The 26,742-nt window shown below is 39.2% G+C and overlaps 1 protein-coding gene across 7 annotated transcripts in view; it reads left to right on the top strand.

Annotated features, from left to right (window-relative positions):
• Window positions 1-2,457: 2,457 nt before the first annotated feature.
• The window catches only part of KLHL5 (kelch like family member 5), a 65,849-nt gene continuing 41,564 nt past the window's right edge, over window positions 2,458-26,742 (top strand). For 2 of the 7 annotated variants that reach the window (XM_030019085.1, XM_030019094.1), the window contains exons 1-2: window positions 2,564-2,736; window positions 7,638-7,729. Coding sequence is in view for 2 of the 7 variants with exons in the window: in XM_030019067.2 (XP_029874927.1) it covers window positions 24,034-24,569 (536 nt within the window). In the remaining 5 variants the exon portion in view is untranslated. Of the gene's footprint in view, window positions 2,737-3,088; window positions 3,217-7,637; window positions 7,730-23,851; window positions 24,570-26,742 lie in introns of those variants that run through there. The other 5 variants (XM_030019067.2, XM_030019077.2, XM_030019103.2 and 2 more) reach the window with 4 other exon arrangements.

A 26,742-nucleotide genomic window follows, 5' to 3' on the forward strand; every position in this document is an offset into this window, starting at 1 on the left:
AATGAACTGAGTATGAGATGTTCATATTATCATTGCTTCTGTATTCTTAAAAGACAACAGAAGTGTTTCCGATCTGTAGTGAATCTTCAGTATGTATGTTACAATCCTTTACACCACAAGAAGGCTGGATAGAGCCATTACTATTCCTATACATTGTAGTCACAATTTTTCAGCTAAACTTTCCAGTTAAAAAACTGAAGTCTAATTCTGACAACCACCATGATATTCCACAAATTCTTCTTACAGATGAGACTGCAAAGAACATTTCTGAAAAGTTCTGAATAAAAGTACTCTGAAAAATGCATATGTAAAAACAAACAATTTGACTCAAATGTGGAGTATATACAGTATGAAGGATTTAATTAATTCAGAAAGCTCTCTTCTGATACAGTATTTTTCCCATAACCCATTAAATATTGAGTACTACCAAAATTAAGCAATGCTGTTGAAGTTAAAATAAGAAATGTCCTGCAAACCTGAAATGGCCTTTTTGTCATCTAGTTATCTCAGAAGATGAGTAAGTCAGGTGGAAGCAAATACAGTATTCATTCTATAGAAAGACTCTTAATGGAGCTGTAGTGAATATAAATTTGTTAGTATGTGTTGTGGTTTAACCCCATACAGCATGTATGGAATACCCCTTTGGCTAGTTCGGGTCAGCTGTCCTGGCTGTGCTCCCTCCCAGCTTCTTGTAAGACCTGCTTGCTGGCAGAGCACGGGAAACTAAAAATCCTTAAATAGGATAAGTGCTATTTAGCAACAACTAAAACATCAGTGTGTTATCAACACTATTGTCATGCTAAATCCAAACACAACACTATACCAGCTACTAGGAAGAAAACTGACTCTATCCCAGCCGAAACCAGGACAGTATGATATTTTAAATGTAGCACTTTTGCAATGAAAGCAATGAAACCAAAGTAAAATGAACTGATTTTTTTTTGACAGTATGGTACAACAGAAGTACTAAGGATACAAAAAATAATGGGTACGAATTTAAAAAGTAAAATACACCCACTGCACAATTTATATTTGTCATCTGTTAGCAAATTAGCTCTACTTTGTGAAAGACTGCATTGCCCCTTAAGTCTCTTCCATATCAGTTTTTTTATTTTCCTGTTTTCAAGGCTGCATGGTGTTCACCCATCCTTTCTGCCCAGAAGGAATGGAGAAAATACTGGAAAATAACAGGAGGACTTTGTCGAGTAGTATGTGCGTCTATCCCTTTCTGATACATGCAGGCTTTCATCGTTGTTGGTAGTGCCCAAGGTCAGAATAGAAATTGCCCTACAGGATCACACTTGAGTTCAGCCTGATATAATAATAGCCTGTGGAATATGTTGAGCCTCAGATTCTGCAGAAGGTTTCCAAAAACTCCAGTAAGAAGATGGAAATATCTACTTTAGGACTATTGTGATGGCACATTTTAGTTTAGTTTCTAGGTTCAGCAGGCCCCCGTATGATCTGTCCACACGACCCCCAGGCACACCCTAAGCTTTAGACACTATTGCCCTTAGGCAGTTGTGCGCGTGTGAACTAGCTGAATCACGTGCATGTGTGTGGCCTGACCTGCCAACTGACCTGAAAAACATGAATTTTCCTTCTTGGGGACACGCTTCCCTCCACCACACAGCTGGAACAATTAGTACCTTTGAAAACTCTATCCTTCAGTCAAATTTAGTTAAAATTGGCTAAATTGTTTAAAGTCAGCCAGGATGAGAACTGGCAGACAGATGAAGCACACAGCCACGTAGGCCACGTTGCCTTACAGAATTAGGCAAAGAACGCACTATATACCTCATTACTGCATCAAAATCGTACTGCCACGCCTCAGCAATGATGTCGCGCGCCCTTAAATCAGTTTTATCCGTCGGAAGCACATCCGACTGTCACACAGCCTATTAAGCAGGAAAATTATTCTACCTCTGGATGGCAGAGGTCGCAGGTAAGGCATTGCGTAACAAGGCCTGCCAAGGCTGGAACGTGTTTGCCCATTAGAGGGCGAGTACCGGCTGCCCCAGCACCACACGCTGCCGGGGTTCTGAGTGGAGGTTAACGGTTGCCTCGCATGTCGCTGCAGATTTATTTCACTTAAATGGGGTAGTAGGAAGTTACGGAAATGCTTAGCTTTGTGCTTTTGGAAGACGGGCAAGGGTACCCAGGGACAGGATGAGGCCTTTTACGGGGGTAATCAAGAAACCCCACAAAAGGGGAAACTACCTGCCCCGCCGGGAGGGGGAGCGCAGCGCCGGCGGGCCGGCAGCCTGAGGGGAGCCGCCACACGCAGCCACGCGCTGACCCTGCCCGCGGGCGCGGGGAAGCCGGGGGCGGGCCGCCGGTGGCGCGCGCCTCCCGCCCTGGGGCAGGAGGCGGAGCCGGCGGCTCGGCGGGGTGGAGGCGTGGCGCGGCGCCCCGCCCCGCCGCGCCCCGCCCCGCCCCGCCGCTGGGTCCTCTTCCCCCGCCCCGCCCCTCCCCCCGCGTGCGCGGCCGGCCCTGGGGCCGGAGCCGCCCGAGCGCGGAGGGGAGGGGCCGGGAGCGGGGCCCATGGGGACCCGTTAGCGCCGGGGAGGGATCGCCCAGTGCCCACCGCCTTTCCCGGCAGAGCGGGAGCGCTGGCTTGCCGCCGGGGCGGAGTGGGAGTGGGAGTGGGAGGGGAGGGGGGTGCCGGGGCCTCCCTTGCGATTTTTTTCTTTCCCCGCCCCCTCCCAAGCTCGCCGCCTTCCCGGACCTTGAGAGGTGAGAAGGGCGGTCGGGGCTTGGCAGCGAGAGGAGGGGGTCCGGGGCTGCCGGGAGGGGGAGGAGAAAGCGAGGAGGAGGAGGAGGGCGGCGGCGAGGGCTAGCGAGGGGCGGGCTCCCGCCCTCCCCTCCGCCGGGCTCTCGCCTGCCTGCCGGCTGTGGAGAGCGGCTGGCGTCCTCGGGGGCCGGGGGAGGGGTAACGGGGCTGGGGCGGGAGCCCGCGCCCCGCCGCGGTGGCAGCCCGGCCAGGCGGGGGCCCGGGGAGAGCGCTGGCACCCGGGCGGGGAGGCCTGATGGAGGACGGCGGGGGGGGACGGGACGGGACGGCGGCTGTGGGACGGGGCACGACGCCGACGCGCGTGGAGAGGCGGGGGCGTGTGTCCCGCCGGGTGGGGTATATATAGCCCCTGTGGCGGACTCGAGTCTACGCGTTCAGAGCGAGGACCCGGTAAAAGTGCACTTAACACACTAGGCTGTCAGGTACTCGCCCATTTGTTTGTCTCTTAACCTTCACGATACTAGTGTGAAATAGTGAAAAACTAATTTTTTTTTTTGAGACTGGTCGAGCAGAGTAGAGCAGCGACTGCCAAATCACCAAAATGGGGAGTGGTGTTACTACACGGGGAAAAAAAGAAGTGTTGAACATCAAACAACTGCTGTTTTACGTATTATTGGTTCATGTTTTTCCTTAAAGCCTTTTTGCGGCTTTGGGCTTTGAACTCACAGGTTTAGCTGTGTGAACGATGATGTAGTTTAGCAGTCCCGCTGAAGTCCAGCCATCTATGGCTCGTTATCAGGGTGTTTTAGCAGTAATGTCAGTTTTTATCCAGTAATGTTAGAACAGTAAAAAGGGAAGGCATGGTTTTGTTTGTTTCTTTTACTTAGAAGTTAATTATGAAATTACAGAAACTGAACTCCAAATACAGACTTATTTTCAAGTAAAAACATCACTCAAGTCTTCTTACTAGCATGAATAGGAATAAAAATTTGAACCATTTGAAAAATGGTTATGTTGGTGTAGCTTTTGTATCTAGACAAACTCTGTATTGTGGGGATGGAGCCTTCTTAAAAACAGATCACAAGATGTCTTTTCATGAGCAGTTTATTAATTTTGTCAGAAACGATCTCTGATCATTTCTCATGAAGGTATTTTTGAATGAGAATTTGCAGAGGCATATGTGGATGAATATTTAAAAAAAAAAAAAAAAGCTTTGTTCTTGAACTTCATAGGTGCATTCCTGATAAAGAAGATTGGGTTCCCATCTTATGTTTTTCCTGTTTTCTACTTGCTGAACAATGCTAAGGAGCACAAAGCAGGATAGAACCAAAATAATAATAATAATAACCCTAATCTGAGTCAGATAGTGTTTTCCTCTGCCATGCATCAGCTTCATTGAACCGTTCCTCGAGTATGTCCTCTGGATGGGCAGGTCCACTACCAAAGCCAGCATGTTTACTCCAGGGCAGTAGATTTTAACACGTTATGTTTCACAGAAATGCAATGACTGCAAATTTAAAATAGGAAAGAATTTGAGTGAAGATGAAAAAAAATCTTCCATTAGGCCATTATGGTCAAACAGTAATTGCAAACTGTCGCAAACAGTGACAATTCATATTGATGAACTTGTTCCAACTCTGGACTTTTGCATCACCAGTGCTTTTAAAAAGATTGTTCTTTGGTTGTGTTGATGTCTCATGTTTTTGTTGATGTAATTCAGTGTTTCATTATATGGTAAAGAAGATTACCTAATCGGATGTAACATGACCCAATAATGAAAGTTTCTACAGCTCTTAAGAAATTACAATGTGATTTTACATTTCCCTTACAAAACTCTTACAATGGGAAAGTTTGCCTCCTGCCCTGTCAATTAAATTGCCTTTTATTAGAGCAATCTTACCAAGTAGAAGAATGCATTAATTACAAACCTAACTATCCACCATTTGCTTTTTTTCATAAGAACAAGATCTTTCATTCAAAATTAGCAACAAAGCAACTGCTGACCATAAATACATGTATTAATTGGCTGTATGGCCTTAAAAACCAATCACATAGGAGAGATGAGGTTACGTGCTCTAGATTGAAGAATGAGCTGATATTATTATTCAGACAGCTAGAAGAACAGGGAGCTTTTGCTAGGAGTCAAGAAAAAAGGGACAGTTTATCATCTCTGGAGGAAAGGGCGGGCAACTTGGGAGGAGTGCAGGGATCTTGTTAGGTCATACAGAGAGGAAATTAGAAAGGCAAAAGTTCAGCTAGAACTCAATCTGGCCACTGTTGTAAGGGACAACAAAAAATGTTTTTACAAATATGTTAACAGTAAAAAGAATCCCAAGGAGAATATCTGTCCTTTAATGGATACAGAAGGGAACATTGCCACCAGAGATGAGGAAAAGGCCGAGGTACTTAATGCCTTCTTTGCCTCAGTCTTTAATAGGGAGACCAGTTATCCTCAGGGTACTCCGCCCCCTAAGCTGGAAGGTGAGGATGAAGGCCAGAATATACCCCCCCTTAATCCAGGAGGAAATAGTTAGTGACCTACTACGCCATCTGGACGCTGGGACCAGATGGGATCCATCCAAGAGTACTGAGGGAACTGGTGGAGGTCCTTGCCAAGCCACTCTCCACCATCTATCAGCAATCCTGGTCAACAGGGGAGGTCCCAGAGGACTGGAGGCTTGCCAGTGTGATGCCCATTTACAAGAAGGGTCAGAGGGAGGATCCGGGGAACTACAGGCCTGCCAGTCTGACCTCGGTACCGGGGAAGATTATGGAACGGTTTGTTTTGAGAGCACTCACATGGCAAGTCCAGGACAAACAGGGGATCAGGCCCAGTCAGCATGGGTTTACAAAAGGCAGGTCCTGCTTGACCAGCCTGATCTCCTTCTATGACCAGGTGACCCGCCTAGTGGATGAGGGAAAGGCTGTGGATGTTATCTACCTTGACTTCAGCAAGGCCTTTGACACTGTCTCTCATGGCATACTCCTTGAGAAGCTGGCGTCTCATGGCTTGGACAAGTGTACTCTTCGCTGGGTGAAAAACTGGCTGGCTGGATGAGCCCAGAGTCTGGTTGTGGTGAATGGGGTGAAATCCAGTTGGCGGCCAGTCACAAGTGGTGTTCCTCAGGGCTCGGTGTTGGGCCCTGTTCTGTTTAATATCTTTATCGATGATTTGGATGAGGGGATCGAGTGCACCCTCAGCAAGTTTGCAGACGACACCAAGTTGGGAGGCAGGGGCGATCTGCTAACATGGTAGGGAGGCTCTACAGAGAGATCTGGACAGGCTGGTTCGATGGGCCGAGGCCAATCGTATGAAGTTCAACAAGGCCAAGTGCCGGGTCCTGCACTTTGGTCACAGTGACCCCATGCAGCGCTACAGGCTTGGGGAAGAGTGGCTGGAAAGCTGCCCGGCAGAGAAAGACCTGGGGGTGCTGGTTGACAGCCGGCTGAATACGAGCCAGCGGTGTGCCCAGGTGGCCAAGAAGGCCAACGGCATCCTGGCCTGCATCAGAAATAGTGTGGCCAGCAGGAGCAGGGAGGTGATTGTTCCCCTGTACTCGGCACTGGTGAGGCCGCACCTCGAGTACTGTGTTCAGTTTTGGGCCCCTCACTACAGGAAAGACGTTGAGGTGCTGGAGCGTGTCCAGAGAAGGGCAACCAAGTTGGTGAGGGGCCTGGAGCACAAGTCTTATGAGGAGCGGCTGAGGGCACTGGGGCTGTTTAGTCTGGAGAAGAGGAGGCTGAGGGGAGACCTTATCGCTCTCTACAGCTACCTGAAAGGAGGTTGTAGTGAGGTGGGTGCTGGTCTCTTCTGTCAGGTGGCTGGAGATAGGATGAGAGGAAATGGCCTCAAGTTGCGGCAAGGGAGATTTAGGTTGGATATTAGGAAAAATTTCTTTACTGAGAGGGTTGTCAGACATTGGAATAGGCTCCCCAGGGAAGTGGTTGAGTCACCATCCCTGGAGGTATTCAAAAAGCGCATAGACAAGGTACTCCAGAACATGGTTTAGTGGGCATGGTTGATGGTTGGACTCAATGATCTTGAAGGTCTTTTCCAACCTAAATGATTCTATGATTCTAAGATTCTTGCAGCTAGTAAAAAAGATCAGACCATGAGAGGTCAAATACTAGGTATCACATTATACATGGAGGTATCTTACAGGGCTACGTTTTCTTTCAGTTTTAAGTGCATATAGTCAATTTGTTTGGTGCCAAGCCAAAAGTAGACATATACTATTTCAGCAGGCTAGGTTTTTTGAGTAGAGGTCTTACTTTAACTGGAAAATTTTTAGTGGCCTGTAAACAGAAAAGGGTTGAGAACCACTGTAACAGTAAGAGTGAATTTTTATAGAGCTGCTCTATTTGTTGAAGCATGTTTAGTGGTGGTACTTGGCTTTATTCACCAATACAGTCAATGTTACTCTTTGGCAACAGTGTTCAATTTAAGTGCTTCATGTGGCAGAGCAATTCTTCACTGGTCTTCCCTCCATGGAATTACAGCAAGCTGAAGATAGGGGTGAAAATGCACTAAGGTTATTTAAAAAAAAAAAAAAAAAAAAAAAACAACAAAAAAAAAACCACAGGAAAAAAAAAAGATACTGTCTTTTAACCCCATGTTTCTTGAGAGTTTATGTATTTGACTTTCATGTTAATCTCCCCTCTTTCTTTGGAGTCTTTGTTGATGTGTATGTAACTTGAAGTTGTGGAAGGAACTAAGGTGACAGTTGTGCAGTGACAGGCTTTTATTGCCTTCCTCTCAGAAAGTTTAGGAATCACAGGACAAATGTAAGGAGGTTCTTTCTGAATGGAGCAGGCAATCTGCTTTCAAGTCTGTTTTGGTTTTTTTTTTCACCCCCCAATGGCTGGTTCTTATTTGTTTGCATTGTTATTTTTCTGCCTCTAGATTTTTTTCTGCTACCTCAAGTTTTTGGAAAGAGGAAGACAAATGGAACTACACGATTCTTTGAACACCTAGAGATCATTCCAGTGTTTTAGGTAATTATTATATTTACTCAATTCTAACAGTAAGTTATGCTACAAGGAACATGATTTTAGCCCACAAAGGTACTGGGTCTTCCTTACACCTGAAATTTAATCTTTTTTGTGTTATGCATCTTGTGAGGGCTTCCTTCTGGTAAGCATACACAAGAAGGAATTGACTTTGCTTTTGTGGACTCCACATCCTAGTGTTTGGAACGTTTTTATGTGATTTCATCACTTCAGCTCTTTAACAAAGCGTGTTTTATAGAAGACTGTCAGTATTACTATAAACTTCAATTTTAATCTTTTCAAAATGCATGAGAAACCTCTAACTTTGAATCTTTTAATCATTATAGGAAAACCAGGAAAAGTTGATACTGAATCTTTAAGAGAAAATACTGCTTTAGAGAAATGCTTATGAATAGAGGGCCACCAACTGCACAGTCAAATCTCATTACTCCGGTAATACTGACTGGCTTTCACTTTCTTTCATTTTTTTAGCAGTAAGGTAGTAAGACTGTTCTAAGCTAAAGTAATTTTCAAAGGGAATAGGTTTGACATTTACACAAAGCAAAGGGATAAAAGAATGTTGAAAACATGAATACATGCAAGAATCTAGCTTTATGTGAACTCTCTGTAAAGTAAAATACTGCTGAAAAAATAGTGGTGAGGGTGAGAAAAGCAGTCCAATTAGTTGAGGAATACTAGGTTTTGCCAAAATGAAAAAATCTGCTTTCTTGACCGTGACATCTCTCTGTTTTGGGAATGTTGATAAAGAAACATACTCCTTTATTGTCTAGAATTTATTCATGTCATGATCAAATACAGAAGAGAGATGGTCTTTCTCACTGTTCATGTCATCATCTGTCACATCACTGGCAATTTACTGTATACATAACATTTTTAACAGTAGATGCTTTAATTTGTTCTGTTGTGTATTTTTCTACCTCTGGTTCTTGATAAACTTTTTGGCTTATTATATTGTACTATTAATTTTATTTTGGGGGGCTGTAACCTTTGACTAGCTTTCCAGGAGCAAGAAGTCTAGAGGAATGTTGCAGTTCTACATGCTGGAATAACAGGAAGTCTGTTTCAAATAAATCTAGCCCAGAGTGATAGCTGAGCACCCCCTGCAGTGTCTTTCATGGCTATCTGCTGAGACAGTTCTAGCCTAGAAGTACGCAACTCTTGAGAAAATTTTCATTAAGGGTGATGACAAAGTACTTGAGAATCCTGGGTGTAGTTATTACAAGGTCTTGCTTTTCTTTGGGAATTTTCTCTGTGTGGCCATCATATTCATGAGTTGAGAGTCGTGAGTTTGGGAAGTTTAGAGTTTGAGTCTGTTGCCATCCTCTCATTTCTTTGTATTGCTCCTTATTAAACTGTTGGGAGACATGTCAGTATTCTTATTTTCTTTTGTATAGATTATTTATAAATGTCTTTCATATTTCAAATATTTACTTCTCGCCCCATTGGTGCACTAAAAAAAGCTAATGTGTTTTTAGTTAGTATAGTGAGTATTTGGGCTAAATGAAATTCATCCTTAGCTTCTTATACTTAGAAACATATATCAAAATAGCACTTTAGTATTCCTATTTCTCTGGTCCCAAAGAAGAAGATGCTTGTAAGACACCTAAGGAGCTTGTTTCAAGTTTATGGTTGCCAAAGTGGTACAGGCTTTGGCAAGTAATTGGCTGTCAAACCACTGGCACTGGCTAGGTAATAATTGGTACCAACAGCAGGAGAGTATTTGGTGTTATATTAGTCTACTGTGTGTTTTCCTTCAATGCAGGCTTATATAACACCAAAACAAGAACCTGTTTCTCACTCTGCATTGCTCTAGTCAATACCAAATATTTTATACTGCATAGCATAGAATGATGCTTTTGGTACCTGATGCTGCAAACTTAGTGCCCAGATGGAGGTTGGGAGGCACCTGCTTAAGCTTGATGTCTTCCTCTGTGTTTACTCAGGTCTGATAAATTAAAAGCATAGGGTTATAAAGAACATGAGAATGAAACTCAAACAAGTGTCAGTCAGTCTTCCTTTAGGTGTGTTGAGATTCAACTCTGTCTGCAAAGATACTGACACTGTTTTATTTATCCTCTCCCTTGTCTGTTTAGAAGCCTTTCCCAGACAACCTGTTAACCCAACAGCAATAATAATCAGAAAATTATTATCATTGAGTCAGATACGTATGGCATCAAGCAATTGGGGAAACCAGTCCTTCTTGACTGCCATGTTTTCTGGGAAATAATAGGCTTTATTTAGTTTCTGGTCATAAAGGACTGATCTCCAGTCAGGCTTTTTTCCCTTTTTCCATTTTTTTCCCTTCTCGGTCAATCTATATCCTTGTTGGTATCTTCCACCACAGATGACATCAACACTTTTCTGAGCTTTAAAAATTATTAGAACTGCTAAGGTTCCCCAGAAATTACTTTGAGAACAGACTTTTTGTTTTCACTATTTTGCAGTAGTTCAAAATGTGGTAGCTCCACTTAGTAAAATATCCAACCTCCTCTGGAATGTCAGTATTTTTAGACTTGGCCTGCACCTTTTTCTCTGGTGGTCAAGGAAGTTAAAAAGAATTTGAAACAAATGTCAAAATGTACTCCAAAGACAAGGAACTGAAAAGGTGGATAACTATGGGAGAAATCCTTATTCCCGTCTTACTGCAAAGTAGAATGACTAATTATCAAGCAGAGCTGCTGATTAATAATTATGTCTTTTGGACTATGCTGGCATTTGTTCAGAGGACGAATTTCTGTAAAGTTGAGAGAGGTATTGATTTCAATCTGTTCAGAGGAATACTTTGCTAATTAATTACCTCTTCTGGCAATTCTAAGTGCAACTACTGTTAAAAATCCTGATGTGTTCCATAACAACAGGATACACTTTGAAGAAGAATTTTTGATTAGTAACTTGTGTTATTCCAAGGGCATCCATCAGATTTTCGGAATTAATGGACTACTGTTTATTAAATTGTACAAGACGCTTTTGTAAAACAATGAAATTTAAGGAAGAGCACTGGCTTAATTTCTTCGGAAATGTGTCTGGATGGAGTTGTCCCACTGCCTTAGCTGATACTTTTGTCAAAATAGTCAATATATGTTGTATTGACTCTATTGAAAACAATTTAACTTAATCTAAAACTTAGTAAGAATTTAACCAACTTGCTTAAAATTTGCAATGCTTTCCAATTTAAGAAATTGCCATTTAAATCAACACTCTACTTTTATTTTGTGAAAACTCCTATGGCCCTGTATTACACATTCAGTAGTGGTGGTGGCTCTTGAAAGAGTATATCAATTGTTCTAGGCATCTTTTTAGATATAGAATATAAGTGCTTTCCTACTTCAGGCGTAAATACCTTTTAATTTTGAGAAATGTCACCACTTAGTTTCAAAAAGCCACAGCTTGCCCAAGTGTTTTGCATAATTACAGCTTTTTAAGCCTTTGAAAAACATCTTGAAAATGTAAGGTGTTTCTCATGCCTACACTTACTGGATTTTATATGGGAGAGAGGAGGAGCAGAATGTGTCTTACCTAAAAAGAATGAAAGCCTAAGTAACTGACAAGAGTGCTGTGCACAACTTCATGTTTTCAGACCTGTTTCTGATAGTCTTTCCTTAATTATTTCCTGTGGGTTGCAGTTGAAGACTTTTCAGCTATACAGGATTTCTGTCTCCAATAAGAAAGCAATTCTCACCTTGGCAAAGCGTTACACCAGTAGCATTGGAAAGGACAACATTAAATGAAAAATTAATTCATTTTGTGAAACACTGGGTATTATAAGGCCAGAACTGTGATTATTTCTTTCATCACTGTTTTGTGATTGTAGTATTCTGTGCTTGGTTAAAAAGAAACCCCTCCCCTCCAATCTCAGTTACTTAAACCCATAAGAGAGGCTGCAGGAAACACTTTCTTTACTAACTGGTGTCTGAGGTACAACTTTCTTTTGAAATGCCATATTAATAGCAATTACCAAAAAAAAAGAGGAAAAAAAAAGACAGTCTTTTGAAAAGCTAAACACAAAACATAATTTGCAGTTGTAAGTTTTCAGTTGAGTGAAATATTTCTATTTTTGAACTATTTCTGCTGTATCTGCTTCCTGCTAGGTTCCCTGAAGTTCTTTCTCTTTACCTTTTTCAATCAGTTTAATTAATAGGCAATATATTTTAAAAGCCTTACTTAGATGGAGCAGAATGTATTTCCCAATTTTTCTTTCATGTTCCACACAGTTTTTTCAGACAAAGTGAGAGGTTGTGGTAGTATGATCTGCTTATGCTTTTGTAACCCTTTCATGTGCAGTGTTGCTTATTGATGGCCACATTCTCAACTGCAGGAACTGTTTACACATAACAGTTTTTAATACTGACTTTGAATGGGAAGATGTCGTAGCCTATTGAGCTATAAGCAGTTTCACTTTCTAAGCACTCCTTTATTTTTTTTCTGGCACTTTTGCATCAATTTTCTGTATATGTTGTTCATAAAAGGGAAAGAGCAATGAAGGAAGAAAAAGACAGAAAAGAAAAACTTGTGGTCAGGTCTTTATGTCATCCTGCTCTCAAAAATTTCTTTCGAAGCATGTTAAGCTATCGTGCAATCATAGCTATTCAGAAACAAGAAAAGGAGAGAACGACATTATCTCAAACCTCTTTTACGTTACTTTCTAAATGCTGGTGTTTTTTCTTGTGCATCTTCCATCTCTTCCACCTCCCCTCCTTTCTCCAATATGTTATGAAGCTGTAAGAGGAAATACTGATAACATCTTGATATGGGCTATATAGGCATGATGATGATATAATCTGTCTAGTACAGATTTGAGTTGATTTGTGTGGAAATAGTATCATTCATTATTAAAAAAAAAAAAGTGCAAACCATTCTTACGTTTACAGAACTTGTCAAAGTAAAGCTAAAGTATATCCATAGAACAAATGCAATATTCACAGTACCTGACTATGTAATATGGTACATATTCATAGTGTACAATAAGACAAGAATCAAGTCCAGAGAGGTTTACTAACCTGAACTGTAAAGAATACAAATAGTAATATGGCTGAATTACACACTATTTGCAAACATTTAATTAATTTGGTATGTGGTGAGGAGACAGAAGAAGCTCACAGGAAGGTGAGGTTTTTGCCAGTGGTTTTGGTGATTGGATTGTTTGCAAGCAAGTTCTTACTTGTTACCAGAGTAGACATTTTATGTTGACTTTTGCACAAATAAGCTATTAGCCTGACAGTTGCCTTCCAGATAAGTAAAGCATTCTACATTGATTATTCATTATATCCATATCCTTTTCTCTGGTAGATATTCTAAAATATATTCTAATATTCTAAAAAGAAGTATTTTTGAATATTAAATGATCACTTGGTCCTTGCCAAAGATGAAATCAAAAGTTTAAATCTTGCTCTTCTGAATGCAGTAAGAGAAATGGTATTTTAGATGTAAATGTAATCACAAGCTTGTGCATTCACTATAATTAAAGCATTAAGAAAGCAGAGCATTTAATTATGTTATCATAACTTGATAAGGCTTGGCAAGATCTTCACCAAGAACCATAGCATTTTAAACTTGGAAATATTTGCCAAGGAAATAAAAGTAATTAACTAAAATTAATCTATGAGTTTATAAACATGTGGGCAGATCAAGTGATAAGTAATAGAACTTCACTCTTTTGTACCTCCTGTCACTTCTTAATAGATACTTTTTTCATTAACAAATAAAAATTTAATTGCACCTTTGCATAAGAAATTGACTGATGTTTTGACCAAAGAACAATTGTACTTAAAACAGATATAAGTGATAGTTTCAGTAAATATTCAAACATTATTGTTTGAAAACTTAAAAGCTCAATGAATGAGAAATATATTTTATAAATACTGAAAGCTAAATTAGGAATTCTTAGAACTTTGAGCTAATGGGAAGGATAGATGGGCAAATGATTGCAGACCATCTAAATCTGATGAGATCCACATGCAGTAACACGACATGTTAGTTTTGTATTTCCCTTAAGATTTAGCCAGAGTTAGTAGGAGAGAAAGAAAAAAAACACGTGGTAAGCAAATAATGAAAGTTTTTTCTTAATTACACCGCCACCTTCTGGCAGTTTAGCCATCTGGGTTCAAGAGTTTTCTTGGTTTTGAGCATGCTACTTCAGTAGTGGACCTGAGGCCCCTGGGAGTGCCAACAGTTTGGATTAGTATCCTGTGTTCCTCCTGGCAGTTTGTTTATTTTGCTGTTGTCTACTTCTCACTCTCTCTGCAAAACAGGAAATGCTTTAGGATTCCTGTAAAAACAGGGGTGAGGCAGCTAAGATGGGGATCAGTATGCCTCTTAGGACAGCTGAACAGTTAACTCTGCAACTACTTTAATGATTTAAAGGATTAATAGGTGGTCTAGATTTCTACCACTGTTGCCTTCTTTCTCAAGGTCATTTCAGTTTTACACAATTGTGGAAGGATAGGAGCTCATAGTTGTGTTTGAACAGTCAGTCAGATATTGTGATGATTTCTGTTCTACTTTGTTTCCAAATCCTGAGCTTAGGTGATAAATAGCCACTCAAGCTAAGGCAGTTGTGCATACTCAGAAGCAAAAGATAGGCAACCTGTGAGTCTGTAAGTTCCCCAGACGAGTTGGCTTTATGTCTTTTGGTTTGTCAGTTCCTCCCTAATAACATTCTGTCTACTGGCCAATTTCAGTCCAACTCTGACAGAATGGAGCCCTTATTGTGTTTAAATTCCTGAAAGGTTTTGAAAATATGGGTAGGTAGGGAAGGCCAAATAAGTAATACTACTTGACCTGCCAGCTGATGAGCCTGTCTGCTTCTGGGTCTGAATATGACAAAGGATTTGCTTGTCCTGCCTGTCCTGGTACTTAGTAGGGAGGGATATTGCATGCATGTGGGTGAGGGAGACTATGTGAGATGGAGCATGCAGGAGAACTGGAGTTACTGTTAGAAGAGCTTGTAAAATAAATCATAGTGGGGAACCTGAGATTACTTCTGCATGACACTGCAGACGCAGAATGGAGAACCTAAGAAACCAGTTTTCTGATTATATTTAGGAATACATGGTGACTTGATACATAGTTTAATCTAAGATTTAATAGTATCCAAATACAGAATTAAAGGATATTTTTCCTTATGTGCCTCAAATATGTATTATTTTAAGCAACATTGACCCAAGGCAGAGGATTAGTTTTGTTTTAGAGTGGAGGGGATAATTAAATGTACTGTGATTTGTTCTGCATGTTTTTTTCCTAATAATACTTCCTTGAGCCAAATCACTGGTAAAATCAATGGAAACCTTTAATTAACATCTCTAATTTAATCATGTTGCTTTTACAACTTTGTGAAGCTTATTGTAACATGAAAAACCTATCAAGATATTATGCTTGTAATTAAAGCAAGTAATACAAGGCATTTTATTGTGTATTTATAAACAAATATACGTGTGATCCAATTTAAACATCTCTGGGACTATTTGATTATGAATACTGCTCTTTGGTATTGATCTCTCATTTCAGTGCTTGATTTCAGATTTACGGTTACTGCTGTAAATGTCACTTGTTATGGAGAAATAAGATGAAAGAGTTGGGTTTTCTACTCTATAAGATAATACTTTCCAGTAATGTATATCTGTCAGCTACTAGTGTGTCTAATTATAAACAGGATTTTTAGTAGTGATGGGTGATGATTCATCTCACAAGTCCTTAATCGGAATATGAACACTTAAATGCTCTTTTAAAAATCTTTACTATAATACACGCATTTCGTAAGAAATTGTGGTAATTTCTTTGTGTGGCATTTCTTGTGTAGTCATTGCTTCATCTGTGTTCGATGAACTGTATAAGGAGCAATCATCACTGGCAAGCTGAATTGGAAAAATACTCTTCTGTACCCTACTGTTGTATTAAAGTAAATCATATATATTTAGAGCTGGCATAGAAAATCTTAATACCATAGTGGAGGGGTAAGAATGTGTGCACATACGGTATCCTTTTGATAATGTTCTAACAGAATGCTTCTAAAGTATTTCTTTAAAAAGTAAGGCACTTATTTTGTTTATATCTACAAAAGATGAAAGAAATATTTCATTTAGCAGGGGGATGAGAATAACCTGTTACGGAGCAACGTTTCCATTCAGTAATGTGGAACTGATGCATTGAATTCCTCATCTCCTGTGCATCTAGTTACCATGCTTGGCAGTCATCTTGCGTACTTGTAAAGATCACAACCACAAACTGGCAGTAGATCAAAATGTTTCCTTTTTTATCTGTCTAACCTTGAGCTTACCAAAATGGTTTATTTCTATCCAGCTGCTGGCATAAAGGCACTTAATCGATTTGAGTGCACAAATAGAATTAGGATGCTGATTTGACAGGTTATGTTGCTTTCATATTACTTGTATGATAAATGCAGATTGTTATTAGTTGAAAGAATTCTTTACTTGTCACAGCAGCCATTCCTGCAAAGTCCGTTTAAGGAAGGGACATAAGTCTGTGGAATAAGTAGCTGATGGTCAACTAGATACTTGATTTCTCTTTTGCTACCTTACAAGCAGATCAGCATTTCACAGAATCACAGAATGGTTGAGATTGGAAGGGAGCTCTGGAGGTCATCTCATCCAACCCCCCTTGCTCAGGCAGGGTCACCAAAAGCAGGTTGCCCAGGACCGTGTCCAGGCAGCTTTTTAATATCTCCAAGGGTACAGACTCCACAACCTTCCTGGGCAACCTGTACTCAGTCATCCTCATGGTGAAAAAGTGTTTCCTTATGTTTAGGTGAAACCTCTTGTTTTTTAGTTGTTGTCTGTTTCCTCTTGTCCTACCACTGGATACCCCTGAAAAGAGCCTGACTCCCATATTCTTTGCTCTTTCACTTCAGATATTTGTACACATTGATGAGACCTCCCCCCCAAGTCTTCTCTAGGCTAAACAGTCCCAGCTCGCTCCAACTTTCCTCATATGAGAGAAGCTACAGGCTCTTCATCATTTTAGTGGCCCTTTGCTGGACTCTCTCCAGTATGTCCCTATCTCTCTTGTACTGAGGAGCCCAGAACTGGACACAGTACTCCAGGTGTGGCCTCACCAGTGCTGCATAGAGGGGAATGATCATGTGCCTTGACTCGCTGGCAACACTGCTCCTAATGCAGCCCAGGATACCATTAGACGCCTTTGCTGCAAGGGCAGATTGGTGGTTTATGTTCAACTTGGCGACACCCAGGTCCTTTTCTGCAAAGCTGCTTTCCAGCTGGGTGGCCCCCAGCATGTACTGGTGCATGGGGTTGTTCCTCCCCAGGTGCAGGATTTTGCACTTCCCTTGTTTGAACTTCATGAAGTTCTGAAGGCCAATCTTGCTAGTAAAGATAAAGTCAGAGGGCATTCAGTACCTCAGCCTTTTCCATTCAGCAGCAGGCCTACATTTCCCCTAGTCTTCCTTTTGCCACCTGTGTACCTATACAAATCCTTCATGTTGCCTTTGAAATCCCTTGTGAGATTCAACTCCAGGTGGGCATACAGTGGTAGAATTCTTTATATTGCAAAGATTTTTATGAGAAGTTGTTTGACATCGGTGATGTTACGCACAACTGCGTTCCTAAAATGTCGTTAAGTGCGTGTTTTGTGTAGATGTAACATTAATTCTTAAAACTAAATAAAAGTTCTGTTTCTCATATTAATGAGACATTAATATGCTTCTCATAAACGTTAATTTGATACTTATAAACATTGATATGATTCTTATAAGCATTCTGCCTTTTAGTGTGATGATAGTTGGTTTTATAGTTTGATCATTTGCGTTGCCTTTCTGTGAACCCTGTATTCTGCAACACTATTTTTGAGTTGCAGTGATCAATTGCACACAAGGAATTCCAGATGAGGTCACAGCATTTGTTGTATAAATATGTAATAAAATTATATCCTCATATATTGTCTCTTATGCAGCTGAAAGTCTCAATTGGGGGGGGGTGTTAACTGAAGCAGCTAATTAAACAGAGGTCCTCATTGAGAGAGATATAATGAGTCTCTTGAGGTGTCTTTTGGTGTTAAATCATTCCTTTAGAATGCTCAAGTCTCTATCTTGAAATACTTGAGTAGCTGTGGCATTGCACAGCTTGACATTTAAATACACTGTAAACTTTTCACCCACGGACCTCCATGTATTCCTCTTGGAAGTTTGTGCAGTCTGGCATGGAGCACTATCTTGTATTACCTAATAACTTGCAAATCTGCTTCTTCACAGTTTTTTTACTGTGTTGTAATCTGGCAGTTTTCTGTATGGGGCCTAATGTAGACGTGTGAATACCTGTAATTTTTTACCAAACAAGAACCCACTCTGCTGTTGACAGTGTTGGTAGTGTTGTTCCTTACCCATTTTTTGTGGGTTTTTGAGGAAACTTGAATGCCTCATGGTCAAATCAAGCTGCTGCTGTCTTGGAAAAATGTAAAAATACCTTCTTCAGTTTGTCTGCAAATTTGCCTACAAAGGTGACCTTGGCCACGTTTATATTATCTTGATAAAAGGAAACTATCTCCATGTTATTTTGTTTTGATTTGCCGCAATCCTTCAATCTGTGGTATATGGCCTTTTGTAGCTTTATTAGGCAATGCTTTCCTAAACTGGTTCTAAAGAATGGCTTTACTTTTGACAGGACTTCTTTAAATATCTGCAGAATGGTGTTTTTGTTATCACTCTTCCTTAACAGTGATCAATTCTAGAGGACATGATTTGTGCTGGAGTATTACTGTCTTCAGATTGATGATTTTACCTTGTTTTCATTAGAATTGGCAGTACCAGTATTCCTGGAGTGTATGAACTAGGAACCTTTTGCTTGTCTTAATCTTTGTGTGGCTACTTGAGCCTTCGGTACAGAAAACTGGTTTTGTGATTCGGGGGATTGGCCTTTCACACTGTTGTCCATTTTGTATTATAAATGAGTTTTAACTGAAAAACCACAGCTGACCTGATGGATTCGGCGTGCAAACTTCTTGAGGGCGAATAAGCTTCAGGGGACTTATTGCACTGTTTACTTGGGAATAGCTCTGCATTACAGTTTTACTTGTAGATGATGCAGTTCCTGATAATGCTTGGGTATTACTTGGATAGACAGAAATCAACGTTAATGTTCAAGAAATGTCTTGGATCACAGCTATTGTTTGGTGTGAACCAGTATGATGCTTTAGCTAAAAAAATCTAGGATCTGACAGTGTAGTCTTCAATTACATATAGAAATCTTTCTCCCCCCCCCGCCCTTCCCCCACCCCCATCTGAATAAAATAAACAGCAAACCAGGCTGTTGCTCTGTACAGGTAGTCTTCAATTACATATAGAAATCTTTCTCCTCCCCCCCCCCCCTTCCCCCACCCCCATCTGAATAAAATAAACAGCAAACCAGGCTGTTGCTCTGTACAGGTAGTCTTCAATTACATATAGAAATCTTTCTCCTCCCCCCCCCCCTTCCCCCACCCCCATCTGAATAAAATAAACAGCAAACCAGGCTGTTGCTCTGTACAGGTCTTTTTATGCTACTGTTAAACTGAATGTTCTAAAGTCAGTGTTTCTAAACATATGTCTTGCACCTCTCAAGGGAAATGTGAAATGCAAAGTGGCAGAAAGTTGCCATGTAGTTAGTGCCAGTAATTTGGCTGCAGCTCATTTCTGCCAGTCAGAACAATGAATTTAAGTACATACAGTCAGTAACTGTAGGGTGTTTTCCTCTTTTTTTTCTCCTGGGTGTACTATGCTGCTGCTGCTTTAAGGGACTTTTCACAAAACCATAAACCAGAAGTGTTCATACTTATAAAAAACTTTGGGATAGGAAGTGATTATTGTTTTATAGAATCACAGAGCATGAACATACCTATCTTCCTGAAGTCTCTCTTGAGCTATTTCTGTAATTTTGGGGATGGAACACAGGAATACGGAAGAAAAAAGAAAGTAAACATTTAACATTTCTTTTAACATAAGCATAGTTACAAGCAGAATTGCAGTTTAGCGTTTGCCTATAGCAGTTTTCTTTGAAGTTATTTTAATGCCTCAAATTAATATTTTAAATTTTAAAAATCCCTTTTTAAAAGTGTTACATTTTGAATGCCTTTTAAGACTGTAAGTATGCATTTGATTAATTGATGAACATCTTATGGTCAGTGAACCTTTCTTATGCTTTAGAATACATATCTAGGATTGCTTAACATTGGCAGTAAAATACTACTTTATCACATCTTAATGAGTCTAGTTATGTCTAAAATATCTTTTTATATTTAATGCTTTTGTTAAGCAGTATTTTTTTCAAGAGAGAAACAACTCTTGCAGTCAGAACAAAGATTTTATCTAATTATTTTGACATTTCATTCTTAACTGGCGCTTAGAAGGATCATTAATATCTTCTAAGGACTAACTGAGCCTTTATGCCCCTAGATCTTCAATTTTAAAATGGATAATTTTAAATCCATTTGATAGACTAAATACCTTGAAAATATTATATGTGAGTTGCCCTGAAGTTGAGTGGTGATAGTTTTGTGAAGCCAAAACATAGCAGTGACAGGAAAAGTGTTACCATGAAAAGTGGTGCTGTGATTCAAATCTTAAAAGTGCCTCAAAAAAGTATTCCATAAACATATTTGTTTATTTGAAAATTTAATTGACTTCCTAGTGAAAAAGGAAAAGTCATAATGAATAAAAGTGCTTAGACCTAATTATTTAAATAATAATTTTTCCATATTTCCCAGTGATGTACTTAATATTCAGAGTGTACCTTCCCTCAAAATATACAGTAGAAGTATCTGGGGAGTAAAAATGTTTTCTAAATTTTAACTAGTTATGCTGGATTGCAGTCTTCCTTTAACACTTGTATGAATAAACATATTACATATAATATCAAAGAATGTCAGTGTAGTAAAGTTTTTGGCTAGTAAAAAAAAGGTTTTTATATCTCTGTGGAGATAAACTTCTGAAGATGTTGAAAAGAGCAATTTATAAAGCTGTCATGCTGTGTTCTTGGTGTTAACTATTTGCACAATTGCAGATTTAACATACGGTATGCATTTAAATGTTTTCCTTCTGTTCACAAAGCAGAATCTGGGAAAGTGTCCCCCACTGCTAACTGCAGGAATTTATTACTTTGTGGAGCTGCTCATATGAGAGAAGTTAATGTACTTAAATGCTCAGGTGCTCCACTATTAGGAATATCAATCTGATCAGTCAAAATTGGAGTTCTCAAAATTGTCTTCACAGTAAGCTTACACAACCTCCTTAATGTGAACAGAATTATGTTCCCATAGAGGACAGTGTACCTGTGTTTAAAATGTTATGATTCACCACAAAATAGAAAATGGTTATTCAGCTGCAACAGTGACAAAGGTCGGAAAAGGGTATAAGCACTCTTCTTTTTTCATTAAATGAGAACTTTTGCCTTAGTAATTGAAAAAATATTTCAGAATCTTTGCAAAGTCTGTTTGTACTGTGTTTGACTAGGATGGTACCGTTCAGCTTACCTTTTTAGCAGGTTTCTCAGAAATGTGTTAGTGTGTTAGAAAGGCGTATGATGGGAGGCCATAGACTAGAGGTGGACATTTGAATTTGTGAGCACCAACCACCAGACGAGATGTCAAAGATGAGGTTTGGGTGGTCGTAGTAAGTGGAAGTCTTAACAGCTCATCTTTTGAGATCTCCTCAAAAATCTGCTAAGTCTCAACAGGGGACCTGATAAAAGCTATCACATTATTCATAGTAATAATGGTTGTCCAGAACAAGAAGAGGCCCTCAATTATTTCCGAGCAATGTTGTCAATTTAAACTGAAGAATTAAGTGGCACTTGTTTCATCTTGTCATTTGTAACACAAACTTCTATCTAATTCATATGAAACAGAGAAATATTTTAGATATTTATGCAGTCTGTCTTAGAACTGTAATTTGGGAGAGTGTATAGAGGAGCAAGAGTTTCTATAATCTGGAAAAATGAAAGAAAATAGAAAACAGTTTTGTGGTTTGGTGTCTTAAAACTACACCACATTTTGTTTTCTAATCTCTGTTTGAGCCCACAGCTTCACAGCCAAAGAAGAGCAGTAATTAGGCTGTTTTTCCCAGTAAGTCATGAGAAAGTGCTGAAAAAGCACTAGAATCGGCAAATCTGCCATTGTCTTAGTAGACTTGTACTGGGACAGTTTGAATTTTAAATGAGTCTGCTATACAAGAAAGAGAATCCAGGTCAGTCCTTATGTATAGTGGATTTACCATACCAGCAGAAATAAAGGTATTTAAAGCTTACTTTTCATAGTTAAATGGGTAATTAAAATACTACTGCTGTGATGAATGTTAACAAATACACCAATTGCTGGTCCTGCTTCTCCACATCTGCTTTGATGAACACCTGACGCCAACACAAAATGTAAGGAGAGGATAAATAAAAAGATGCGTTTTGTTATTACTTCTTAAGCTGTACTGTAGTTTCGCCCAACTTGCAGTTACACAAATGATGGTGTTTGAACACTGCAGTTAAGCTTTTAATGATTAGCTCTATGTGTACAAGATGAGTAGGATCTACGTGTCATATCATTTTGGTTAAACATCCGTACAATTTTTATGCTGATATATTAAATCATTATCCTTCTTAAATATTACCCTGTTTGTCTGTGTTTAAATGAAATCCCCAGCAAAGATGGTAAGAGCTCTGTATATTTACCTCCTTAATTATCTCACCTTCTAAATATCTTCAGCTGTTTTCTGGACATGCTACAAAGGCCTTGGTATACAGCTTCTGGTGGGCCAGGATGCTGGCAAGGTACACATTCTGAAATGCAGCATCTTTTTGTAGAGAACAGCTGGAATGCTGTTTCTATAGAAATGAGCTTTGCTAGCATTTGTGAGAAGCACTTTCATAAATAACTGTGGTCTGAGCAATGATGGGTGAGCTTTCCAGGTTAAAACTAGCCCTTTCAGCATCGTGGTTCCCATGAAAACAGCATGATTTACTCCTGGCATTGAGTATGAAACGTAGTGTTTGTTTTTTGCGTGGTAAAATTGGGCACTGTTTTCAAATGGACTCTGCATATAACTTGCTTTAAAGAACACTGCAGGTATCCTAATTACAAGATCACCTATTTTGTAGCTCATAATGTTCATCTGAGAGATAGTGACTTTCACTTTTGATTAAAACTGTAGGTAGAAAAGAAGCGCTTAGAAATTTCTTGCATATGTGTCCTGCAGAGTTGAACAGACTAACTGAACTGAAGATTGAAAATGTAGATCTGTTTATCAAGGACTGATAAAATCCAGTGCCTCTTTGTTGTTCTAAAATTGTTATTACTGTTTACATGTGATTTTAATGAGTCTCAGCATTTTGCACCTAACTAGCTCCATATGTCATAGAGGAAATAGGCAGTTTTTCATAGGAAATGTAAATTGGTCGTTCTGTATTTTGTCTTTCTCTTCCTCATTCAAGTAAAAACTTTTGTTGGATGTTGTAGTACATTACGTAAATCACCTATCTAGAGGGAATTCTGTCTCAAAAGTATGCATCTCTCTTTTTAACTGTTACATCACAGTACTTTTAACCTGATCTGGAACAGCTGATTGTATATGATTAGAAAGAAGCCTTTTGAGAAGTTGTCTTTTGTTGTCTATTTTGCAGGGGCTGTCTGGTGTCTTGGACAGTCACCAGTTAGCTTTTTCTTGCTTTTGCTTTTGGTGATGTGTAAGTGAATGGAAACCATTAGCTCACTTCAGATAGAAATTTTCAGTTACTGCAGACCTACATTTGAATCAAAGCACATCAAGATGAAAGGCTCTATAACCCAGTATTAGTCCCTTGAGCCTTCCAGGCTGTTCTTGTCCTTTTTAAGTTAGTGCTTGTCCTGTAATGGGAAAAAGAATTATTTACAGTTCAGTTTCTCCCCAGTATAATCAGTTATCTTTGGATTGGTTTTAAGTCTTTTCTGTAAATTTATTCTTTAGCAGTGCAGAAAGAATTTAATTTGCTTTTTGCGGTTTTTTTTTCCCCTCTGTAGTAGCAAGAGTTAACAGAATAAGAAGCAGAGATGCAGTACAGGAATTACGTTCTCTGTCATTTGTGGTTTAAGAAAAGGGGGGTGGTATTCAGCTCTTGAAAGGGCTTTAATGAATACTGTGTGGTGTTTCTGAAAGCTAATGGTCAGAGGAGAGCAACAGAAACAGCCTTGGAGCTTTTAGGGTAAACTGATTAGCATTTTTCGTGATTGAGGTGATTGTTTCACCTCCTCTTTTTATCTCAGGATTTTTCACCGTCTATTGCCTTTTGTTTATATTCAAATGACATACCGTTAAAGAAGCCTTTTTTATGCCAGTGCAATGCTTTCTCCCCTCCTTCTGTAGAAAATCTGCTTGCCACAGACAGGCAGAGCATGTGTTTCTCTTGTCTTGGTTGGGTGCGCAAATCTTCTTTTATGTGTGCTGCTTCTTACCCTGTTGCCTAGACGATCACTGGCTTTCACTAAGGATGTCTGGTTCTCGTAAAGAGTTTGACGTGAAGCAGATTTTAAAAATCAGATGGAGGTGGTTTGGTCATCAGGCATCAGCCCCTACCTCTGCAATTGAAAACCACCAGGGAGACTTCTGGAATAGAGGACAAAATGTAACAACTGGTGGCACAAAGTTTTTAGATTCAGGTAACCTGCCTTTAACATCAGTTGGTTACAGAAGGTCCAGCCAACAGGATTTCCAGAATTCGCCTCCTTGGCCAATGGCATCCACCTCAGAAATCCCTACATTTGAATTCTCAGCAGAAGACTGTGGAGGTGCACGTTGGCTTGACAGACAAGAAACAGATGATAGAGCAAGTGAAGAAGAAAATGAATCGGACAGCAGTTCGTGCAGGTTAATTATTACTTTCCTATTGTGAGAAATGTCTCTTCATTTCATGTTTACAGATAGCATGCATATATAGGCTAGCCTTTATTCTAGGTTAAAATGCTTCAGAAATCTAGCAGCTGCTGTGCACCAGAAACAGAAAATGATTTATAATCAGGGTTCTGTGTGTTTACTAGGACCTTTTTAAGAGGCAGCTTTAGTCAATGTGGATAAATAAAGCACAAACATGGATGCACTCACTTGTGTTTTAAATAGTATACCAAGTACATGCTGCTATGAACAAGGTACTGTCCATTACATGGTAATGTTACAGGATGCTTTCTAAATTATTTTGAAGTGACACTGATTGTTTAGTTATGCTGAGAATTAGTCCCATGCCAGTTAGGAGAAAACTATGAAAATGTAAGCTTCTTGTGACTCTTATCTGATGTTTCCACATGTTTCTATAGATGAGGGAGATGAAACTGTAAAAAATACTTAAACTGTAAAACAAAGATTTTTTTTTTTTCTTGTGCATATGCAACTTGAAGGAAAAAAAATATTTCAGCTATTGAAAGCCAACCAATTTGTGCTTTAAAGTTATTACAGTTATCCGTCCAGGTGTCTTAAACTGTATCTAGCTTAAAAAGAAAAAATGGTTTTATTGTGTCTATAAAGATGTTTTGGTGTTCTTCTCTTCCATATCATTACTAAAGATGAAACTGTAAAATTTGTTCTTAAATGAAAGGTGTTTACCTTTGTTGTAAATTAGGGAAGTTAATAATCTTTCTTGCTAAGTATCAGTTTAATTCTTTTATTTCCTTTTACTGCATAAGTCAGCCATTCTTCACTAAAAGTAATTTTCCTGTTTTATAGTGCACATAGTGCATAATAGTTAGCTTACCATTTCAAGTAATCTTTATGATGTTTGCTTTCTCGCTTTTAAGATAACTTTGCGATGATACGGCATTTTGGAAAGTATGGCCATTTAAAAGGGTACACTGTTTAATAAAGCCTGTTAAGGACAGATCAATCTAGTTAAAGCAGTTTTAGTGTTTTGAATTCCCTAGAATAAGAATTCATTTAGTGCAAGGGCAAAGTAGTCCATAATATAAACACTAACTATTTATGGTTTATATAACCTTTAAAGATTCAAGGAAGGGAGGGAGGGTAAAAATGCTTAGGAGTCAACACAGTGTATTTGCTTTTATCACTGAATGGCAAAAGTACTAGAATTACAGGGAAAAGAAATCCTGCGTACTGATGCTTCATAACAGCAGTCTTGTCGTGCTGCAACAACTATTTAGCTATAAATAACATATCTCTGTAGAGGTCCTATTTTAAGTGATATTCAGGTATGAATTTTTAAATACCTGTGGCACTGGATAATATATATGGTATAGGTGTAACATCACCTTCCATTTCAGCAATGTCTACTTGTGATGTGAAATTTTTATGTACAGCATTACCCCAAACAGGATATTCTCACCATAGCAAAGCAATCAGTGTAGAAAAACCATGTAATTTTGAGACAAATGTGTAGATTGAAATTAGTACAAATTTGTTCTTAAATGTAGGAGAAGAATTTACATATGACAAAATTTGTTACTTTGTAGAACTGGAGAATTGCAGATACTTATTTAGGTGGTGTGAGAAGTTTATATAGCATTGGGGTTTTTTGTGGGTTTTTTTTTTTTTTTTAGGTGGAGTTGTATACTACAGGAAATGCACGTAGGATTTAAACTTAGTAAATTTGAAGTATCTTGTTATATTATGTGCTTAATCATCTAGAGCATCTAGAGTTATTTGTAATTCCTTTATTGTCTTGTAAGTCTTGCTGGTGTTTTAGTTTCATGCTTCAAAATAAATATTTTAGATAAATTTTGAGTTCAGTGTTGGTACAATTTAATGTCACTAATGGTAATGTAAGAACTTGCATTGTATTGTTACCTGTATCTCTAGTCTCATGGGGAGACTGTACTTAATGTTTTGTTCACTGCCTTTGTTAAAATGTATAAGCTGTTAGGCAGACTACATAAGTCTGCTTAACAGCTGGAATTTTTCTGATGTTAAGAACTTAATTAAATGGTCTTTTTTATTAGTCTAAAATATAGCTTCTTATCTATTGACTTAAGGGAAAAAAACCCCAACACTTTGATCTATGTAGTTTTCAAAGGGCTTTTAACCCATATGAAAACAG

Source organism: Aquila chrysaetos, chromosome 1 (genome assembly GCF_900496995.4).
Source record: "Aquila chrysaetos chrysaetos chromosome 1, bAquChr1.4, whole genome shotgun sequence".
NCBI lineage: Eukaryota > Metazoa > Chordata > Aves > Accipitriformes > Accipitridae > Aquila > Aquila chrysaetos.